Source organism: Sylvia atricapilla, chromosome 9 (genome assembly GCF_009819655.1).
Source record: "Sylvia atricapilla isolate bSylAtr1 chromosome 9, bSylAtr1.pri, whole genome shotgun sequence".
Lineage (NCBI taxonomy): Eukaryota > Metazoa > Chordata > Aves > Passeriformes > Sylviidae > Sylvia > Sylvia atricapilla.
The window spans coordinates 14896574-14920083 of NC_089148.1; the positions used below are offsets into that span (position 1 = coordinate 14896574).

Below are 23510 nucleotides of genomic sequence, written 5' to 3' on the forward strand. Positions count from 1 at the left end.
CAGTTACAGACCTGATCACCTAAGAGCAATGAAGTTTTCAAAACAAAAGAAATACAGAACAGAACTATAATAGTCATCACAACATACACAACAATCACTATATTTCCTTTTTGTTTCTTTATGTTTGCTTCAGAGCAAACCCAAACCTCCCCTTTGTTTCCTTTAGCTGAAAAGTGTGGAAATAGGGCATAGAAAGCAATTTAGTATCATTCATTGTGAGCAGGCAAACGCCTGCCATTCTGTGGAGTGGTCCCTGTCACAGGAGCTTACAATCCACACGGCTGCTCCTATAGCTGCCTCCACCCATGGACAGAAACAGCTGCCTTGCAAACCCAAAGGTTACAGTGACATTAGGTCTCTACATTTAACTGGCTGCAGTGGCCCCCTACCTGCCCCTCTACCTGCTTTAGAAGATGCCATCAGGGTGCAAAAAAGGGAGAACCACAGAACTGGAAAGGATTAAGTGGAAGACTGCTCTGCTCCTGCCACCCCCAGCTCTCTTCTACTCCAGAAAGACTCAACAGGTTCCAAGACAAAGCCTTCACACAGTCATAGTTCAGTAAAAATAGCCCAGGAGACAAAGTTTGCTGACATCTGGGCAACTCATGAGAGAAAAGGTCGTGATGATGAGACAAGGGGGCTGAAAACTGCCTAAGGAGCAAAGGATCCCCACTGGCACATCCAGAAAGGCTGCCTGCCCAGAGGGAAAACCATCTAAGAGCTACGAGAAACCCTGGCCAGGATGTGCTAACACTCCAGCATCAGAGGTTAATCCCTGAGCTGACAGCACTATACAGAGGTGCTAATCCATGGCCAGGTGCCTAAATCAGCCAGGTAACACCTCCTGCACATGGCTCCTCCTTCACCAGGTTAGTGCTGAGGCTCGGTGAAGTCCACAGAAGGATGCTTTATCTTTTTAGTTTATAGACTCAACCATTTCTAGTACAGGAACAAATGAAAGGCTTACAGAGTTGGATTAAATCATAAATAGATCCATGCACAACACCAGCACGGAGAGAGAAACAAACATTACAGTCTGCACTGAGTACTCAGACTTCTGACCATTTGTGTGACCTGAGGTGTTCTCCTTTCCTTTTTGTGCTAAACTATATTCAGGCATTAACAATTATTTCCCCCCCAGACATTTCTAGGAGCCCAGGGTTTGTTCTTTATCATCAGCTTATCCCAAGAAAGAGAAGTCCACATAGAGTATGGAACAGCTCTCCCACTCTTAAGACTTCAGTAAGACTGAAAAAACTCCTGAAAAGCTTTACCAGTCCCAGAAAGAAGTCACTATTCATTGTGGGTGTGAGTTTTGCTCCTTGCTAAGACTTTTGGCTACCACTGCCACGAGTGCAATCAAAATGCACATCTGAGTTGTACTCCACTACTATACTCCAGGATCATCTGGCCCAAATTATATTATCAAAGCAGAGGATGTTACTACATTCACCCTTTATTGAATCCTGGGAAAAACGCTTTGAGATCAGCCTCAAACTATTTTACTAGCTCTGCTCAACCTTGCTGAAAAAGCCCTCAAATTACAAAGTTAATTGGCAGCACATTGTTACCATATGTGGTGTGCAAGAGAAGCACTGAAGTTTATTTAGGCATCAGAACCAAAGGAGAGTGGAATATTACTGCTCTTTATGAGGATTTTGTGTTGGCCTTGATTACGAAGGCATCCCCAGCCTTGATCCTCCTGTGTGCAGCCTGCCCAGCACAGCACACTGCAGCATGGGGGCACCAGTCTGCCTCCAGCCCCATTTCCCAGGAGAAACTCTGGATACTCTGCTTGATGTGCTTCTGCTTACTAGTCCTCAGCATTCTCCTTTCCCATGTCCATATGCTTCTTTCCTGAGTAAAATTTTCCAAGCTATCTCTCATCACCAAAGCACAACCCCAAACCCAACCAATCCTGCAGCTGCTGGGTCACACAGATTTGGAACAATCCTCCTTGCTGTCCCACTTTTCTGGCTGGATCTCTCACAAATCTTCAGTAAGAGCTGGATTTTGGTCTACAGGCTCTGACTTCCATTCTTCCAATTTAAAATCTGAGCAAAAAATGTAGCAAATTTGTATCACCAGGTCCTTACTCAGGACCTCTTTACCTTGACAGCAATAACTCCTGCTGGACCCTTTGCACTTATAAAGCTCTAAACTTTGCAGCGGTGCAGCAGAATTCACTAAAGTGTGAAGCCCCAGCAGTTCCATGATAGCAGTCCATAGCTGATATTTGCAGTAAAATTGTAGCCAGAGGCCAGAAACACTCTCTTTGTTTTTAAACTCTGACAGAATCCCTGTATTAGTGTCCTTGCACAGACTGCCCAGGTTATACTGACATCTCAGCCCCACACAGGCACCTGCAGAGCTCTTGTTGCCCCATCTGGAGGAATAAGCTACAATTCACACAGTCTACTAAGGGTCATGGGCAAAGACTGCTTGCATTTAAGAACCATAAACTATTTTTAAATGCTCAAATGAATTTTTGTGAAGTGATACATCGGGTTTCAATTAAGATGCCTTCATTTCCCAATCTGATGTGTGTTAAACAACCTATCAAAACCTCATAAACTTCAGTTCACGGCATTTTCATTTCCGGATTCTCTCTTCTCCTTTTAGTTTAAGTAATAACTTATGTATTAAAATAACGTGTTTAAAAATAAAAACAAATTGGAAGAAAATAAAGTATGATGATTTTTGTCCTTTATTGAGGCAGCACTCCTGATTTTCTGGAAGACACATCAACACCACATTGTTCTAAGGGTAAGTTCTGGAGAATGTGGAGAGGTGAAGTAAGTAAATTCCTAGCTGACTGGAATATTTGCAGTAAGATACCTTCAGTGCACAGAATAAAAATCCAGAGTTCCCAGAATCCTATGACAGCTTTTATACGCAGCATTTTTCAAAAGGCCAATTCCATATGGCTGAATCTGTCTGCACATCTTGCGCTTTGCATTTTGAGAAGGAAACTTCTAATCTTCAGGCACCCACCCATCTGACTTGCACAAAATAGAAGCCTCTAATATTCCAGAAGTCTTCAGGATACAATTAGAGCATGGAAAATGAGGCACTATTCTGTCTAGTCCAAACCCTTGCTGTGACACAGCAAATCTCCTGCACTGATAGCAATGAAAGGACAATACCAGGGGCAGACCAAACAGACCTTGTCCAGCTAAAGTGCTTCTCTCTGGGTTTGTCCGCTGTGCTGATGTGCCAAAAAATGTCACGTGTGGTCTCTATCAACAACTATATCACATGTGTACATGAGCAATTTACCCACCCAAGTAATTCTTACTCTAATGGTTGATATATTACGTAGAGCAAATATAAATAGGTCCTGAGGAGAGTGTTGCAATGTGAGATAATCCAGAAAATCCAAGTCACCACCTACCCCCACACTAACACTCCAAAAAGTTGCACTGAGGGTGAGAGATACCAGAATGACCATTAAGGAATTTTGCTAATAAATATGAGCTGAAACTGTGGTTGACATTGTTTTCTTTTGTGAGCTTTTACATGTAAAACTTGTTGGGATAAGACCAGAATTTCTTGCCAAAGGCATCATAAAGCAAACCTTTACCCTCTTCTACTATAAGCCTGGGATGCAACTTCACAGTGTCTTTCAAGGCACTGCTAAGGTGTTGATGACCCACCCAAAATCCTTGGATCAGGAAGGTTCTTGCCTGGGCCTGAAGGAGTCTGAGAGTTGTCACTGTAACAAAGTCCCTCCCTTTCAAGGTCCCACAGTGGAGGCCCAAAGGAAAAATAAGAACAGTGTAAGCCTCCTCTGCTGCTTGGTCTCACATCCTTCCTTTGCTTTATACCTACCCCTCTGCCCATCAGGCCGTTGTTGAAAGGCAGTCCAATGAAGCTGAAAGCTGCCTCCTGGATGAAGTAGGGATTCAGGATACGAATCTCGTGAGGTTCCCTTGGGACACGGGTTGCCACTGACTTCCAAAAGCCATCAGAGGCACTCTAGTAACAAAAATAAAAAGAAAAAAAAAAAAGATAAAACAACAAACAGAATCATATACAAAATAAAGCAGATTTCTATTATTTTATTTTAAAAAATATTAAAATGCACTACTGCAGCAGTTCCCATTGTCTCTGCTCACTGCCACAGGGCAGCAGTATAACATTGTAGGGGACTTATGTCTCTTGGAGAGCTGGCATCAGCATGGACTGATGTAGTTCAGCCAGTCTGGATAGTAACAGCGAGGAAGACAGACAGGCCAGGGCATCAGTATGAATTACCCCCTCTCAGTGCCATCTTTTCCCTCTTATTGGCAACTTCAGCTGGTTTCATCCATGAATTAAACATTCCAGCACATCCTATGATCACTCCCACCTGCCTCCAAGGAGATACACCACTGGATAGCAAATGCTTTTAAGAACATTCAAAGAGATGAAAATGACTGTACAGCCCTACTTGCAATGTGAGCTACAAGCTTCCCACTTTATTCTAGATTTGTCCTCCCCTGTCAGGTTTTAGGTGAATTAAGCTGTAAGCTTATAGAGGTATCATCTTGTCTTGTGAACAGTCATGAATGTTCATGGTACAAGGGAAGAAACAATGAAGTATGTCTATTATTTTTACTCAATTCAAGTTTTTACTCAGCAAACGTGGAAGAACAGTGGCCTTGATATGTGTTGCACTCCTAGACAGCCTTGCCTGGGGAGGGGATTGTGCCACTCTGCCACATGGCTTCCCATCCTTGCTCACTGATGGCTTTGCATCATTGCTTCCCATCATTGTCACCTTTCCAGGTGTCAGCAGGTATAGCACAGAGTGCTCCCAAAATAACCAGAGGCTCTGTGTTCACAGGACTCAGGGAGCAATTGTGTTCCAATGTTTCTGTTTGAGGTAATTCAGAGCAAGGCACAGGGAGGATGGAAGGAATTTTAATCTGCTGACCAGCATCTTGGGCAGGATAATCTGATTGAACACCTCCTCTTGAAGCACTGAGCCATCTTCCCTGAGACCTCCATGACAAGAAACAGACACTACACTAAATAAAAAGGACACACTCTGGAATTCATTATATACACCAGTTTTGAGTTGCTTGCAGCTTAGCAGTGACTTTACAGCTGCTCTCAAGGCACTGATGAAAATGTTATTATCCAGTGCAAAATCCTCAGGAGCTTCCTCTGCCCAGTAGTGATCACTCCTGTAATTACAGACTGGAATTCTGCCTCAGCCAATGCCTGCTGCATTTCACACGCTCCTTGTACAGTGTTCACTCCTGGGAACTCTCACACCACTTGCTGCTAAACACCTTACAGAGTGTTTTTATGGAACAATCCCATGGATATCTTTAGCTGCTGAATTTCATATCCTGAAATTGAAACTTTGGCAGATGGCTCGTGCTACAAAAGGCATTAACAGAACAAACCCGAGGAGGGTGCACACCGTCATCCAAACCAACGCTCTGGGAAAGCCAAATCCCATTGCTATCCATGCCCCCTCAAAACTGCCCAAGCACAATACACTTTTGACAACCAGGGCAAGCATCCCATGGGTTTAAGTTCACATTTCAACTATGGCCAAATACCCTTGGGACACTAAATGGAAAAAAATCTTAATTATCACTCCTGTTCTTTCATCATAATAGAATTAGAAAGAATGCCTGGTGTCAAAGTAGTCTAACACTTTCCATTATAAGACGTTTTCAGCCACTGAATGATCCCAGCATTTAAAAAAAAAACGGAAAAAACTTTACAAATATTAATAAAGTCCAGCATCCATTTGACCAAGGGATTTGAGGGATTTGGTATGCCAGCCAGGTTTTGCCTCCTTGTGAAAATTCATTAAAAATTGGATAAATATTAAACCTTTGGAATTTCCTAAGGGCACATGTAAAGTAGAGGTCTTTCAGCTCCAGGAAAGGAGGAGGGGGAGAAAGTTGCAGACTCCACTAGCATTAAGCATGCTCCAGGTCTCACAAAAATGAAGATGATAAACAAAAATCTTGAACAGCTACTCATTCAGTGAAAACATCTTATCATGGGCTTAAGCAGGCACACCCTGGAAAAATACTGTGTGACCTTGAAACTAAAATAAATTTATAAGTTCAATTACGATTTCACATACAACTCTAAATATGGCAAATTTTGTGAACAATTCAAACCAAAGTCTGTGAGCTATTTAAAGTGGACAGAAGGTGCCTTTTGTTTGGACTTACCCTCCATAGGAGAGTCTACATAAATTCTGGGATTTAAGTAGGTTTTACATGGATTTTACATTACACACAAAACATAAAATAGAAAAAAAAAATAAAGGAAAAGAAGAAAGGTTATAAACATTTGAGAGTTTCATTCCTTGCTGCTGCTGGAGCTGTTCAGAGAGAAATAACCACACATACCACCACTGTCCATTTTCACAGCAATGTGTGAACCACGAGGACCACACCTGGGCTCCTCTCAGCTAGTTCAATGCCAGTGCAAAATAAACGTGGGTACCTATCTCCAGCTGGAAATACAAGCAGTCTGCTTTACTCCCTTCTATGTTTCTCCTGTTGTTCTTCCTGACTATTTCCCTAAGCATTTCCCTCAGCTATCACACTGCTATGAAATTGCTCTGGCTTCCCCATTCTGTTTAATTTCTATTTGCTGTGTGTTCTTCCCTGTAACCTCTCTGGGCAGTTCCTCTGACAATAGTTTGAGGGCCAACTGAGGTAGTCTTTCATTTTGGAGCGTTTTCCCGCTGTAGTTTCTAAAACAATCGTAGGGAGGACGGCGGAGTCTCAGCAGGCAGCTCTCACTTCCACCTATACAGCGGGCAAAGCCCAGCGCAGCGCTAAAGAACCAAAACCTGCTTTTCCTGGCTCCTAATCACGGCAAGCCCAGCCCTGCGGTCGGGCTCTCCAGGCCCGTAGCGCTGGGCTCCGTGGTTTCGCTGTGCAGCGGGCCGGCGGCTCGCTCCGGAGCGCAGCATCAGCCCCGCCCGAGGCTCCGCGCCACCGCCGCGCCGCGCCCGGGCTGCGCGCTCGGCATCATCGGAGCCAGAGGTTCAGAGAGGTTTCCAAAGCAATTACTGCCCGTCGGGGAACGCTGTCCCTTGTTCTGGCCGGGAGGAGACCCGAGGAGCGGCAGGCATGAGGACGGAGGGCACGCTTTTCCTGCCGGATTCGGGAGCTCAGACTCGCAGCTGGAGGCTGAGGCATCCCCTGTTGTCCGCTGCAGTGCTGAAGGGTGGGCTTGGCACAATGAAATAACTCCTGTCCTGATCAGCACAATGATAAACAGTCAGAAAATGAGTCTGAAAACTGCTTAGGCAATGTTCCTGCAGAGCCTCATCACCTCCTGGTACCGAGGTGGAAACCAGGTGGTCCAGGCTGGAAATTGTGTATCCTTGTGTTAAACTTCCAGTGTTATTACTTGTTGGTTTTACTGTGCACCCAGAGTCCCAGTCACAGAACGGTATTCACAGTGCCAAAGGCTGCCAAAAGAAGCTTATATGATACAAGCATAAAGAAAGGAGCATCCCAGAGAGGCAGACAGGAGCATGTGACTGAAGAACAAGTCTGTGAGGGCCATGGCGTTTTTAAGCAATCCTGAAGTGGTTTCAAAATTGTATAACTGCAAAGGACATCACTAAAGGCTTTAGATGAAAGTATTTTAAAAGTACAGAAGAATTTAGATAGGCCAGGGCTTTCAAGCCAGTCTCTTGTACAGTTCTTATCCAGCAAGAGGCAGAAAGAGACACCATCTCTATAGACATCACTCCAGGAATAAACTGGTACAGACATGACAAACCAAAGACAGGAGATTAGGAGGAAGGGATAAAAAATGGCAGGGGTCACCAGATAGCTCCAGGGACAAGACAATCCAGCTGCAATCTTTCATTCTGTCCATCTGCTGAATACTGAAGGCTAATAGGCACAGCCAGTTGTAAACTATTTTTTGTCTCTATTCAGTTTTCCATCTCCTGTTCTTAGATTTACCAAGGCAAATCACAACACTTGCTAAAATAAAACATGGAAACTCAGAGCCTTAGTCAAGAAGCACCTCTGTGGAAAATACAAACTGCTAGAAGCAGCCTGAGTCTCCCACAATAACACCCTTTCTAATATACTGAGCAAAACGAGAGGTAGTGCCATTGCATCCTGATGATACAGATGCTGGTTCTTTCGTGCCTCTGTGACAGTACTGGATTTAGGAGTGCAAACAGCATAGCTCATTGAGACTTCTAGCTCTGATGGGAAGGGGACAGGAAGATTGCAAAGGTCAGCTACATGGAACATCAAGTCTGGGTATGCAATAGTTTGTTGTGGAGCAACCAAATGAAGAGACTGGAGAGGGAGCCTATGGTAAATAGAGATTACTCTTTCAAACTCTGCTAACACCAGAAATGGAGAGGAAGAAAGACATGAGGCAAAAAAAATGTCAAGGGATGATGCACCAGTCACAAGACTTCACCGTGCCTGTGAACACATTATTAATTGGAATCTCTGCCCCCACCAAGGCTGGAATGTGGTTTATTCTCTACCCGTCAGCCACAAGCTCTCACTGTCACACAAATAAGGTACAGCAAAACCACTGCAATCCATCTGCAGAGGCTATTGAAAGATTTCTGCTCAGGCATGACTGGATTAGACATGGAAGGTGTGTTTCCACTAGAAAATGACCATCTTATCAGCCAATGCTGCATTTCTCAGCGGTCAAGTAGACACAGAGGCGTAGAAAACGCTCTTCTGCAAGTGGTAATATAAATGAAGTTGCATCATTTGCACTGATTATCAAAGCAACAAGGAATTTTTAGCAACAAGAACAGAGGTGCTGAGAGCCTGCAGTCTGGGTTAATGGTCAATTGCTAGACCCACTAGCCCACACTTCAAGCATATTTACCCAACTTTCTAAAAGCTATGGAGAACCCCTCACCATCCTCTGCACATGGCTCTGACGGCCTGAATTCATTCTGAATGGACCTATCTTCAGTTTCTAGAGCCTAGAAATGCTCTAGAGACTAGTTCCACTCTTATCTGCCCCGCTGTAAACCTCTTACTCTGCCTTAAGTAGGAGCATTGCTCAAGCCTTTCCCTCATCTTCTCTTTGTTCTGCTGTCAAAAGAGATGCATGCAGCTCTTGGACTACCCAACAGCATGATACTTCTGATTTTTTACCAGTTTTGTTTCTTTTCATGAGGCACCCTCCCCCTGACCGAGTATAAAATCAACTGGCTGTAATTTCCCAGGCCGTTCCCCTGTGATTATGCCCCACCTGCCCACTACCTCACAGCACTAAAGAATTCCTGACAGGTTATAAAGCCCACAAATTTAGTTTTTACTGATGTTTCTCTGTGTGAAACCCAAATATATTTTATACCTAGCAAACAAAGGGCAGCAAAACATGATGGAGACAAAAGCACCTCAATATATGGCACTACTAGAGTTTTTTTTTCTCTTTAAAACAACAGTATTTTCTCCTTCGTTGACAGAGCTGAGCTAATAATTCACTACATTGGCTAGAGATAAGTTTCTTTAGGCTTGATAACCAAGTCAAAAACCACAAGAGAAAGGAAACTTATTCCAAGCAGCAGCTGCAAACTTTAAACATTGTGCCAGATGTGTCACTTACACAGCACCCTGGCTACACATGAAACTGGAAGCTGTCTTGTGCAGAGATATTGGCTCAGAAAGCAACAACTTCAGTGGTGACAAAATCCACCTGGGACATGAGGGTGGCACTGGTGTGTCACACATCAATTTGCTGTAACTCAGCAATGTGCTCATTGCCATGGATGTCAGGAAGTTTCTGCCCAGTTTACCTGCAAACGAATATCATGAATAAACAGATAACATATTCAAATAGGCCTACTGAATTTCCAGCTTCATTTGGCCCACATAACTGAGTGCTACAGCTAACCCAAATACAGACACGTGGGCCTCCTTTGTGGCTGGTCTAATACAAGCTGCTGTCTTCTGATTCACAGGATTAAACAGCATAATGCCGAGACCAGCTCTAAGGAGTCAGGAGAGCAAAGCTATTTTTATGACATGTTGTAAATGAAAAGGAATTCCTCTTAAAAAAAAAGTATTCTCATGGTTTTATCCATGTAACTGAGAGCAAAATGTAGTTCACAGTTGTAAGATAACAAAATGCCATCAAAAAAGAGATTGTCCTGTGAAGAAAACAGAACTTGGAAACTGTCAGAGGAGCTGCAGAAAAACTGAAGATTTTTCTGATGAATGCTGTTTCACAAGTTGAAGCATAAATGATGGCTCACATACGGTGTGTCAGTAGACGTGTCTTCTATGTGCAAACAGGGTGATGGATAGACTGTCCTACAGACTCTTTTGTTCAAAATGTAAGCTGGATTTTGAGCCAAAATTTGAAGAAATATTCCTGTTCTGAAATGTCTTAAGAGAGATGGAAGTTTTAGTCAAAGGAATGGATTTAGATAACTTAGGTTTGCTTTGTGGTTTTTTTGTCTGTGAATAATTATCCTTCCAGTGAGAAAATATTGAAAGCAGTAGAGTTTCAGAAAAATCCTAAAAAATAGGCCCTATATAATCATTATATACAAGGTGTTATATTCCCATAAAGGACCAGCTTCTTTACTTTGTTATTATTTTTATGACATAGTTTATGAAATGTCATACTCATGTAACATCTATTAAAAGGATACCAGGGCTGAAAGGGTCATGTGTTAGTAATTGCTGAAGTAGGACTGTCTTGCAATTTCAGCTCAGGATTGCTGTCGAGAACACTGACTTTCCAATCTTCCCACAAGATTCTTCTTATATCACCATGTATCTAAGTGTTTTACAAACCATACTGTCACATTTCGAGCATCTCTGCAATACTTTGTGTGTCTAACATCTCCTCAAGAGGAACCCTCAGTGTCTGTAACCAGGAGACCATTCTTCCTCCTTGCATTTCCTCTCTGCTATCCACGTGTTCTACAGCTCCCACAACTACTCACACAAGGCTGAATGTCTAACATTACAGAAATTAGTCCAAATCTCAGTCTTCCCTCTCCACTAGATAGACAGCTGTGTTCTAAGCAAGCCAGGATATAATTATGTAATTAAGGATAACATCTGCACAGGAGAACTGAATTAACATTGAAAATGCAATGTTATTTTTTTGCTTTTTTTAACTTTTGGCAGCTTGATTTCTATAATCATACAGCACTTTTAAAAGTCTTAAAGTGCCAGTGCTTTAGGAATTTCCTGCCAGTTATAAACCCTTCCTTTCTCTGCTGTCCCCATCACTCCTGCTCTTGTCACGTCCCAGACCAGGCTACTGCTCCTTCACATTGCCCAGATGGCTGGGAGGAGGAAAAGGGGCTCCTCAGAGTCCAGGAGATATTCCCTGCTCCCTAGTCTGTTGCCCTTGCCCCAAACTCTTTGTGGAGAAGTAACTGATGAGAAAATCCTACTTGTTTTTTACGTTCCGTGAGATATTGCATCCCAACTAACTAGGAGGACACCGGACAGGCAGCACAGGGGAGCCACAGTAGGACTGGCTGTGCCCAGCACTGACAGCATCTAACAGCCCCCATGGAACATCAGACCCAGCCCAGGGATTTCACAGAACAGCAGGAGCCACACCAGGCTGAACAATGGGACAACCTCACCAAAATAGAGTGGGAGGCTTTTTTTTTTTTTTTTTTTAAACAGGGATACAACTGTGCATTTTCAGTAGCCTCATCTTGAGACAGCTGAGTTATTTCAGCCGAACTCTCCAGCTGAGACAAACATGTGGCATGGAAAACATCAGCTCAAAGATGCCAGTGCAATAAAATGATAAAGCATTTTCCCCATTGCTTATAAAAGAAAATATGAAGTGATCCCAACTACAAGCTCAGCTACCTGCTCCACTTACAACCATATGCCTGCTCAGAAGAAAAAAAAAAATTGAAACAAAATTTAAAAAGCAATCTTTGCAGGCTTGGATGACAAAGCACAAGGGCATCCCAGGGCGTCTGAGGACATCCATCAGCAAAGTCTTTTCTGGGGAGCTGAACTGGTTCATGAGTGTGAATACAAACAGCAACTCATTAAGCAACACATATTTAGACTAAATGCTTGGAACATGACAACAAAAAAAAAAAGCTAAAGGATCACCACAGGAAGAATTATGGCCTAAAAACCCTCACTACTTTCTGAAGTTATCTGAAAGTGAGACTCCAGGGAATTTTTTACATTGTTTTTACAGCAAGAGTACACAGAAAATCTGTCTTCCCCTATTTTGGCATCTTTGCTGAAATGTGAAGCCAAATCATTTGTATATTCACTGAGTGTTCATATAGAATATATACAAATTATTCAGCGTCCTCTAAGAGAAGAAGGCAGAAAGGTCAAAATAACAAGAAACTGGGAAGATGCCAGGAAGCTCCTGCCCTACTTTGTTTTCTAGACTTGCATTAATAATTGGTGTTTTACAAAAGAAGAGTTTTTAAGTAAGATTATTTAATATTCTTAAGAGATTAGAATTTAAATAAACCGTAATCTAAACAGAACATTTACATTTAAAGGGTTTTTCTCCAAATAGCAGAAGTGCTGACTGCTTGGGCCAGGCTCCATATTTTCTGTCCTTGTCAGTTGTGGGCAAAGTTCATTTAATCAAAAATGGTAAGAATACAAGCAAGGGTCAAGATGAGAAAAACTTTAAAGTAGACCTACCAAGCTCTTGTGTACCCAACAGTTTGGCCATTTTTCTCCAATTTTATGCCTCTGACTAAATAAATAAATAAAAATTAAGACACTAACAGTTTAAAAAATCTATCTTAATTAGGCAGAGAAGAAACACCCTCAGACACATGGCATAAAATCACAACCGCAAGAATAGAAATACTACCAAAAAAAAAAGTCTTTCCTGAATCCCTCTTGCTTACTGCCTTCATATGGCTTGGTCTATTTTCACTTCTGTTGTCAGGACAAGTGTCTGCATTAACTAACTGTGAGTGTTGAGGTAGAGGTGTTGCTCAGTCAGGAGAGGAAGGAGGTCAGGGATGCTCAGCTCACACACAGGAGCATCCTTCTCTCCTGCAGAAAGAAGCTGCCATTCCTCTTGGGTAGAACCAGAAGCATCACACACAGCCAGAGCACAGGGGGAGAGATAAATTTAGGAAGATAAAAGCACAAGGGGAGTTTAGTTACCTCAGTGTTTATTATAGCAGACTGAAGATATAGGTCAACCCCCTGTCCTGGAGCCCTCGGTGCTTCGAGGCAGAGAAAATGTTACAAATTGCTCACACTGCTCTAACTATGCAAGTAATCCATGGAGCCTGCCAAGGAACACATGTGTTTCAGGCATAAATCGTCCAATCTATTCCTTTCTGAATTAACATCTGTCATCATGACACCATTCAAAATGACTGAAGACTGGATCATAGTAACAACCACACATCTTGGATAAATATTTACTGTTCAGACTTTCTCCCCCCGCCTCACTTTAAATAAAAATGCAGATAGCAAAATTCCTGGAGCTGTGAAAGGGGAGTCTCTTTTCAGCCACTGACAGAAAGCATGTGATTTTATTTACAAAATCAAATTAGTGTTTTTCCCCTCCTCTCTGAGTCTTCATACCCCACACCGGTGAACTTACAGCATCCTGTGGTGTTGCAATGCTTTCCAAAAAGCTCTTCTGGGGAATTTTGTTATGCTGGAGGTTGCTCACCTCAGAGACTCCAGAAAGCCTTCTCCCTCTGGATGCAGAAACAGATCTGGCTAATTGTACCCCAAGAAGAAAAAAAATTGCTGTGACCTTTGCAGACAACTGGATATAGCAAATAACTTACTTGCATGACAAGCTGTCAGGTGTATTACTGGTTTGTTACCCCACGCCCCATTGTCAACAAATGGGTCACAGAGAGTGAGGACAGGAGGTCCCAGAGTCACAGAACTCTGTGGAGGGTGCAAAGGCAACACGAGAGTGAAGCCCTGTCCTTTGTACTCCCAGGACATAGAATTTTCCCAGATACTGGATTAAGTCTGCATTACAGAAAAAAGATATCAGCAGTCAGTGCTCCCCTCTGTGAGTATGTCATTTGAGAATTTTAAGGACAGATTTCTAGGAAATTATGTGTGTTCAGACTGATTTTATCTCGTTGAGCTTCTAGCCACCACATTCTGTTATTTCTTCTCAGCATGGCTTGAGAGGCTGAGAGAAATCCTGCTGACATCTTTCTGCACATCCTGCATAGCAGGGAGCAGTGCTCCTCCATCAGCAACTCCTCCTTCCAGTCCTTTACTCTCACACTGTTTGAGTGGAACTTGACCAAGTCATCCAGTTTTGATTTCAAGACATCAAGAGCAAATTCATCAAGCCTGTAGGGCAGATGTAGCAAAAATACTTATATTGATATAAATGTGCTGCCATTTTTGGTCGTTTGCCTAGCTTCAGATACACTTCTTCCTACAAAATTAAAAAGTCTAGTGAGAAAAAATGTTCCCTCAAGGTAGAGAGTGAGTACAAGTAAATCCGCTCAAAATCTCATGCATAAGCTAAATAAATTGAACACCGTAACTAAATAAATTGAACTCAAATCTCTCAGACTAAGGGAAGCTTTGCAGACTTCAAATGATTCCTGTAGTTCTTTACTGAAGTGTTAACACAGAACATCTTTATTCTACTAACAGTTGCACAAATAGCCGCTACCCTCTGGGTGACGTTTCAGTTTCCCTGTTGGTGATGTCCTGGCACTTTTTCCATGTGCTGGATCCACCATATGGAGGAACGTCTGCTGCACATGTGGGCCATGCAATACCCTCAGCAGGCAGGGGCTGCACGGGTATGGCTGGGTGGGAGAGACACACCTTGCTGCTGGGGAGGCCAGGTGGAGGTGAGGCCATGCAAGCAGTGGGAAAGTTGGGGGATGTCTGAGAGCACTGTGGTGTGAAAGGATCAGGACATAAATCCACAGGCAATCAGGGAATTTTGTTAGTGCTGCTGTTTACGGAATTGTGTGTTTCATTAAGTTCAGCGTCAGATTTGGAATTACTTTCTTTACGATGGCTCAGATATTCCAATCAAGGCAGGCAACCTGAGTTTACATGCACTATGACCTTGAAATGCACCTACCTGGATTTGCATAATACTGGTGTCTGAATATTGCCAGAGCCTGCCAAACAGTGAGTGCAACATGAGCACCCTCCTGGTGCTTTTTTAAGACATCTGCACTAGCTCTTCAGCTGGCCCTCGCATTGACTTTTCGAGGTGTGGAAAAACTGCAACTCTAAATTGCCCATCTTTTCTGACTTGGTTGAGAAGGAAGGAGTGATCAAGTATCTAGATGAGAGCAGCATCTGTCAGCTGGATGGCAACTGACATGAGAAGAAATTAGATGGTGACAATATTAGGAAGAGATTGTCTCAGGATAAAGCAGGATGGGGAGGCAATCCCAGAAAGGATGTCCTACTAGGGCAATGATACAGTCTTTTCAGAGGCAAATCCTGTTTGGGTCTCTTCATTTAGGAATGATGTACAGGAATAGAAACTAAAGCAATAAAAATCTCACTGGAGCTCTCTGGTTTTCATGTTACAGCTGGGATTATTGTGCCAGAAATGAAGATGATGCTGTCTTGGCAGATGTGGGATAAAGGTTCTTTAAGGACTGCTGATGCCTAGCATGGCTAAATGCTTCTCCTCCATTAATAAAAGTATAGGGCAAAGATGACTGGTGTTAGGTAACAGCAAGCAAAGCAAGGGACAAAAATAAAAGGACAAAACCCACGCATGGTGTGGGAAAGACTAGAAGGGCAGACACGCCAACAATTTTTATTTTCATTTTAAAGAGAAACTGTCTAAAATTATGTCATTCCTACAAGTATAGATACTTCGCAAACTTTTGATACCTGGATTTTTTTCATCCAGGAAATAGTGTGGTCATGGCTAATTTTTATTTTCTTCACATGCCCCATGAGCTTAGGTGAATGGTTACAGACTTGCAGATATTAATGGCTACCCAATCCAGGTGGACAAATTTTATTGTCCAGGACACATTCACCTGGCAATATTAAATGTTATGAAGGCACATTGCAAAGGCACCAGAGCAGCCCCTGCAACCAGCTGATGCTTGACAGTGCACTTACAGACACACTGTGCATGCCTGGGTGGGAGCAGCCCTCAGCTATGTAGTGACCTGCCTAATCTCATTATGCTGTTGCATGCAGGTATGTATGAAGGGCAAGCTCCAGCCTGCACTTTCCATACCAACAACCTTCCATTGGGAATCTGGCCAGGAAGTCTCCCCCAAGGCCCATGTTGCAAACTGGGTCATTTGCCTACTGGATGGTCCTCACTACAGTGCTATCTGAAAGCTTGTTAAAAAAATCACAAAATACACAACTAAACTTTTCTCCCTCTCTTGATCAACAGGGACAACATTTTATATAGCATATCTACATATTTTCCCAGCCTTTCTTCAAACCATGACTGGAAAAAACTCACTTACCTTCTCTCATAATTCTCCTTTAAATCTTCTGGAAATTGCTCTGATCTCCAAGACCACTTACAGAGAAGGATTTTTATTTTATATGCAAAATGAATTTTTTCTTCCCTGGTTTCCTTGGCCGATTCCCACTAATGCACTGCAATGGTGAAACAGCTCCTGACTATGGCAGCACAATCCCTCAGGCAGTATGGACTAGCTTTCTACACAGCTATAGAGATCAAAACCTAAAAAACCCCAAACAATGATATCAAAACCATCATACCAGAAAGACAAGCTTACTTATAGCTACTCTCTGGCAAAGGAATATGGAATATTCTCTACAGAATGCATCACAGAGACTCTCCCACCTCATCTTCTCAGTCAGAGATTTGGTAGGAGCCAGAAAAGTCTGCCTCATGTTTTCACTTCCTTACAAAGCATTTTCTGTGCTTTAACATTTAGTCATGGTTCAGTGGCCTTGACTGAGGCATCGAACCATCCTGATGATGTGGTGAAGTATTCCCTGCTACAATTCCTCCTAGAATTCTCCCACACTGTGAGTGGAAGTTTAAAAACCGTGTGCTAGGACCACAGGACAACCACCACTGAAAAGGCTTTCTTGCCTCTTCCTCACTGCAAGCCTCATCATGCCACTTGAGCAGGCTGGCTGCCTTACTCATCAGCCATGCCTTCCTAAATTATACTTCTGAAGGGATTAGTTATAAATAGCTATTTAGGTGAAAACACAAATTTGTGAAAGAAATGAAATAACCCTTAAGCTGACTTCTCAATTCAAAAGCTTTTCTCATTTATGATGGAGCAGCTTTTGTTCTGTTTCATCTGAGTTCAAGGAGAGCAGGAGGACACAAGGCAATGCCCACCCAGGCACATCTCTAAGCAGATGGGCTGAAGCTGTGTTTCAGCACAGGAAACCTGTGTTTCAGGCACTACAAATCTGTAACCAAGCTTTGAGTTCACAGTGCATTAAGACAACAAGTGGATTTACATCTCGACCAAATCAGAATGCTGTTTCAAGAATATTCCCACATGTCATTCTCACAGTCCTTTAAAACCTGATGAGACCCACTGTACAGAAGACATTTAAAGCAAGAAGTCCCTTGGAGAAAAAAAGGGGAATGAAACATTTGCAATTCAAAAGCAAACTCTGGAGTGAATCTGCCAGTAGCAGTGGCCACTCTATTTGTCACCAAAGGCAAGGGACAGCATTGGAAAAAGCAGATTCTCCCTCACTAGTGCAGACCCAGAGATGCCACTTGTTCAAGTGCCGGTCTCAAGTTCCAAACAAGCTGAAAATGTGAATGAAGCTTTCCTTGGGATGGGACAGCAACCACAGATTCACAGCCTCACTGTTTTGCTGAAGATGACAGGAGGAGCATGATGGCTTCTCAGGTTTGTTTTGGGATGTAAACCAGCCCAGAGGTAAGGCTATTTCTTATCTGAGGAATCTAGTGATTCCAGGAAAACAGTGAACTACAGGGCTGTGACATTCATAGGCTGCCCTAGCAAACATGCAGCATGACAGGGCCATTAACTAATGGAAGAAGAGGAGCCCTAAACAAAAGCTCAGCAGACAGCACAAGTGCTGGCAGCAGTCCGGCCTTGGCTCCATCACAGCAACACTCATTGATTGTGCCAGGAAGGTATCATATCACACATTTTACCACAACTAAGGAGTATGCTCTTGGGTTAATATAATAATGTACTTCCCCAATAAAAAGTTAAACAAAACCTTCGCCAGTGTCACATCCACCAAGTCTCTGCAAGCAGCAGTCACATGCTGTGACACAGGAGCAGGGGTCATGTCATGCCCACTGCAGAAGGATGACGGCTGTTGGGCACCGCTGCTGTGTGCCAGTTGTCAGAGACATGTCCCTGCAAGGGACAGACGACCCAGCCTGGCCTCACTCACAGGCAGGTGCTCACTTGCTCCTATGACTTTCACTATCAAAGAGAACTTCTAGGTGCCGCAGGCAGTTTCTGCACAAGTGACTCTTCCTGGCAAAGGCTGCAGAGATTCCCGCTGGAATCGTCCACAGGCTCATTACCACAGGAGCAGGAAGCTTGTGAGCTGCCAATTTCTAGTGGCACCTTTGCCCTCACTTGGCTGCTTTATTGCCATGTGCCAGATGTTCAGGGATGTGAGCCCTAGCAAGCAAGAGCTAAATTAGAGCTCCCTCTAATTTACTAATGACAGCCAAGAAACCACCCTGGAATTGGCCTCAGTACGAGGCTGGGATGGCTGCTTTGTATATCTGGAGCTTGTAAACTCCTGTTTGTTTCAGGAAGCATCTACTCTCCATGCAACACAGAAACTTTCAGCTTTTGACAATTATTTTAAGAATAGCAATATATGACCAATCCTCCATCCCTCTGCAATTCCGCTGATATATTCAGAAAGTTTTTGTCACTGAGAGACCAAGGCAGATGCAGGAAGGTACAAGCAGTGGGAAGCAGTGAGGTGGATCACAATATATATAGATTACGTCTCTTGGCCAAAATAACAGGCCAGGAGAAAGTGTAACTGTTCTGAGTACCTGTCCATGAGTAATCCCCCTCTGGGGATGCACTGGCAGCAGTTGTTTCATCAGCAAAGGGCTGCTTGGAAGTGTCACAGGCTCTTAGAGAAATACTTCCAAGTCAGCACTGCCAGACCAGTCACCACAGATGCACGAACAGCTCCCATCTGTGACCCTTCTGCAACAGCCATGAGTTCATGGAACTGCAGGCTCTGGGACTCCAACCCACTTCCTTTCCACTTGTACACTGACTTATTAGGTCAGCATGGTGCAATACTCCCCTCTGCTAACCATGACACCTTTCTTCATCCCATACTCCTTTTAGCTGCAATCAGTGCAACAATTTTCTCCTTTGGTTTGTTCTAACGCTTGTCAAATTACTGAAATCAGTTTACCAGTGTTTTAATCGCTCATATTCACTCACCCTCCCCCTTTTTAAAGGCTGATCTGCATTCTCTGGTGATACACTATGCTTTATCTTCCTACAAGATTCCAATCTGGAGTGCCAGCTCAGCTACAGCTCTGTGATGGAGACTACCTTTGTTTTGCTGCTGACAGTGAACATTTAGCCAAACCTGCCCTTTTTCTAGATTAATGTTTCCTCTAAAGTTCTTACTTGCTTCCAGATATTTTTGGTTTAGTGTGAAATACAAAGCAGTTGAGCTTTTACCCTTCCTTAGGTCCATATTCCCCTGCTCCTGTTTCTGGATACAGTGTCTCCCAGGGCACTAAGGCATCACACAGATATTCAGGAGGCTGTTAGACCAGACTGTATGTAATACATAAAGTCCCCTGCCTCACTGTTCTGCTGCTGCTTCTGCATCACACTGATTCTTTTTATTTATAACATCTCCTGAAAATCCTCCTCTCTATACAGCACTTATCCCTTCCTCAGTATGCAAGTGCTGCCCAAAGACTAACACAACACAGAGCAAATCCCTCTCAGCTGCAGGGAGAACAAGCTTATCTGACCACTGACCCAGCAATAAATAGCCACTCGCCTTTCATTTACTCTTTCTCAGATAAGCTCTCTTTTGATTTCACTTAGTCAAGAGAGGACTGAGCAAGGATCCCAGTACCTGGCCTGGAATCTCTGGTCCAGCAGGTCAAAGCTGCTCCAGGTGCCTGAAGAAGTTCAGAAGGTCTCATTATCCATCTGTGACTGTACCATGGACACAGCAGTTGCCATCAACAGTCACAGACAAAGGAAACATCAGAGGGTAGAGAACAGCCCATTTTTTATGAGGAATGTGTCAACTTCCACAGCAGTTGTGTTCTTTAGCAGAATGCTTCCATTTTCCTTTTCTCTATCCTGAGGTCAGACCCCTGACTGTAAGCACTGGGTCGCAATAGGGACGAAGTCTTGCAGATGGACATGTCAGAAAAGGAATAAGCAACAGGGGCATACAGAGCTCTCAGGTCATGCAAGTACCTCTAGATAAATCCAGGAAAGAAAGAAACTCTCCTTTCTCTGGAAAACCAGATGACAGAGAAACAAACCCTTGACACACAGAGAGCACTGGGCAGGCACTTGTCATTTTGAACTTACCACACACTGATTAAAATACTAACACTCAACACTAGAACAAATAGCCTACGTGCTATTCCCATAGATTTGCTAGTCCTCCATTGGGTCATTCCTATCTAAGAGACAGCACTTTCAGCATTGGCTTCCTCTAGTAAAAGCAGCTGTGTGAACCACCTGCTTGCACCTAAAGCCAGTGACAGCAAGATCTCAGCCTCAAGTAGAGAGAAATCAGACTAGATCACAAGAGAGCACAACACAGATGTTTTCCAGTCACCTGGGCTGCATCTTAAAGTACTCAATGAACTGGCTCAGCAGCCTCAAAACTAGCATTGATTCCCTTTGGTAACTTGTGTAGAACAGGTAGGGCATCAAAGGATTGAAAAATGGACAAAAGTAGCACCTAGCCTTAATAAGGCAAAAAAGGGAAGAGAGTTGAATTATGACTTTAATTCCCAGAATAGCAGGATTAATTATTTGTAAGCACCTGAAAAAAATAAGACTGAGTAGCAACCCAGGTGGACTTGTGAATTATTTAAAGTGAAGAGTGAATTATTTTTTTAAAAATTTCTTTATACAGACAATAAATCATCACAGGGGAGAAGCAAGACATGAACTGGAATTCAGTAAAGCTCCTGACAGATCACTTTCACAAATATGCCAAAAGTGTTATTGATGATACAACTGTGATACACATTCAGAAGTGGCGAAAAAACTATCCAGGAGGCTCAGTGGGCTCACTCTAGGAATGGAAAGACATTAATATTTTGGAGTCTGCCTAGGAACCAACGTTGTTTAGTGTTTTCATTATCAACCTGGATGATGAAGTTAAAAGTATGTTTATTAAATTGCAGAGGACATGAATCTGGAAAGAATGGCAGGTATGCTGCAAAGCTCTGCCAAAGGAACTTGGCAAAGTGGAGGAGTGTTCTGGAAGAAAGGATCAGTAGGGACAAGTGCACAGAGCTGCTCCTTGGCATGAGGAGCCAACTGCACAAGCACAGGGTGTGGAGTGGGGGAAGTGGCTGCTCTCCAATTCTTCCTGAGACCTCAAGTCTCCAGGAACCTGACACTCACCTTCAGTTCCATGCCATTGTGGAAAAGGCCATTGAAACAGTGGATGTATAAAGAATGAGAACTGTGAACTTAATGAATTATCCATTTGCTCCTCCTTTTAGCTGTAGTCTGTACATTTTTGGGCACTGCTCTTTAAGAAAAAGATGAATTAACTGCAAGCATTAAAAGAGCAACAGGAATTAGGAGATCTGGAAAACATCACCTAGAAGAACTGAAAAAACCTCAGAGTGTTTATTTTGAAGAACTGAAGGATAAAGAGCCAATCACAAGAACACTGAAGAAATACACAACGCTCAAGTTCTTTCTGCTCTCTGCCAAGCTGGGCACTGAAGCACTCAGTTAAGAGAACTGCAATCACTCTCTCAGGTCTAGCGGTTTTAACAGACTATTTGCTGCATCCTTCCAAGAGTAGGCGATAACACACAAGAATTCAGTGATGATGACTTGACTGCAAGCATCAGGTGGAAATTCAATTTGTTTTGAAGTAAACCAACCCATTCTTTGAGCTTCAAGCTGAACACCAGGAGTCCCTGCAACTGCATTTGCGTTGCAGGGCAGTGACACTGCCAGGGCTTTCCCTCTCCCTGAATGAGGAACAAGAGCCTGACATAAGGCAAAGAAAATTACTTTTGACTCAATTATTCGTGTTACGAAAGCCCACTTGCGCTTGCCCAGAGGCTGACAGGTAACTTCATCTGTCTGGTAAGAAGAAAATAATTGCAAGTTGGTGCCAGTGTTAGACAAGAGCAAAGTACGAGCCCTTAAGGCCCTCTCTGTAACAACCGTATACAATTATTTTCCCAGACTGTTTCATTCTGTATGTGGTGAGCTGCCAGCCTCCTCTCTCTGTCTCTAAACACACAATATAATATGCCATCCCCTAAATGCTAATCCATTTGTATTCTTATTTGCTGAAAAGTCATTAAGCAACATCTGAAAACAAATATATAAGATCTGTAAAACAAGAAATATACCCATTATTTATTTGGGAGACAAACCATTGATCACATGTCATTGATCACAACCTGATTCCATTCTGGGTAGGTGAATTAAAGAGAGCAACCCTGACTAGTAACAGCTCCATGGTGCTTCAGAAGGGCACTCATGTAAATGAGGGGGTTCAGTTTTCCCATGGGGAAAGCAGTGTATCCACCATTTCAGTGTTTTAAAATGAGACTTGATACTGTTGCTCTGCATGATACTTTAACCAAGCATAAATCATGAATCTCAGTAACTGAGCAAAATATAATGGCTTGTGCCATTCAGGAGGTCACATTAAATCTGATTGTAGCCTTTTCAACAAGTTGTGCTGCTGCTGCTTCCTCCTCCCCTCCTGTGACATCACATCCTTGTGACAAACTCCCATTTCTTCCCCTTTCCATTGCTCTTTTCCTTCCTCTGCTCTTAAAGCCTAAGAGTCCATAAAATCCATGCAAAAGCTGGTCCTTTTAAATACTCTTTAAGATAACAAAAAATTAATTTAATTGTTCATAGTACACACTAACATCTTGAATAGCAAGCCTCATCTGTGATGCAACACAGATTACAGAGAGACGTCTTTGTAAAACATATTTAATTAAAGCTGAGGTCCGTGTAGGTAAAGAAAGTCTTCACTTAAAAGCAGCAGGACACAGAGTGGAACTCTCCTCAGATCAAAATGTAGCAGATATGACAGTGATATAATGTCTGCCCATCCTTACTAATTAGGTGACCTTCACAGCATCAGCTGACAGCGTTCTTACCACTTTCTCCTTGTAAACAATGTATTTCAGCCACTTGAAATCCTGCCATTTGAATCCTGCCAGAACAAACAGTGAATCCTTCTCATACTGCTCCATTTTCTGGATTGCACCTTCAGGATATGTGATCCGGAGAGTTGTCTTGCCACCCACATCTTTTTCAAAGCCCTTCACTGGAGCCGAGTTCAGCCTGCAGGGCAACCAGAGAAGACACTGTCACGGATTCCCACTCACACTCCTGGTCTTGA

At 43.0% G+C, this 23510-nt stretch overlaps 1 protein-coding gene across 9 annotated transcripts in view; it reads right to left on the reverse strand.

The window, feature by feature from the left end:
- The window catches only part of ST3GAL3 (ST3 beta-galactoside alpha-2,3-sialyltransferase 3), a 187025-nt gene that overhangs the window by 21857 nt on the left and 141658 nt on the right, over positions 1-23510 (reverse strand). For 8 of the 9 annotated variants that reach the window (XM_066325032.1, XM_066325035.1, XM_066325030.1 and 5 more), the window contains 2 exons: positions 23266-23452; positions 3832-3978 (listed from right to left, as the gene is read on the reverse strand). In XM_066325032.1, the coding sequence (XP_066181129.1) occupies positions 3832-3978; positions 23266-23452 (334 nt within the window). Of the gene's footprint in view, positions 1-3831; positions 3979-13186; positions 13238-23265; positions 23453-23510 lie in introns of those variants that run through there. The other variant, XM_066325038.1, reaches the window with a different exon arrangement.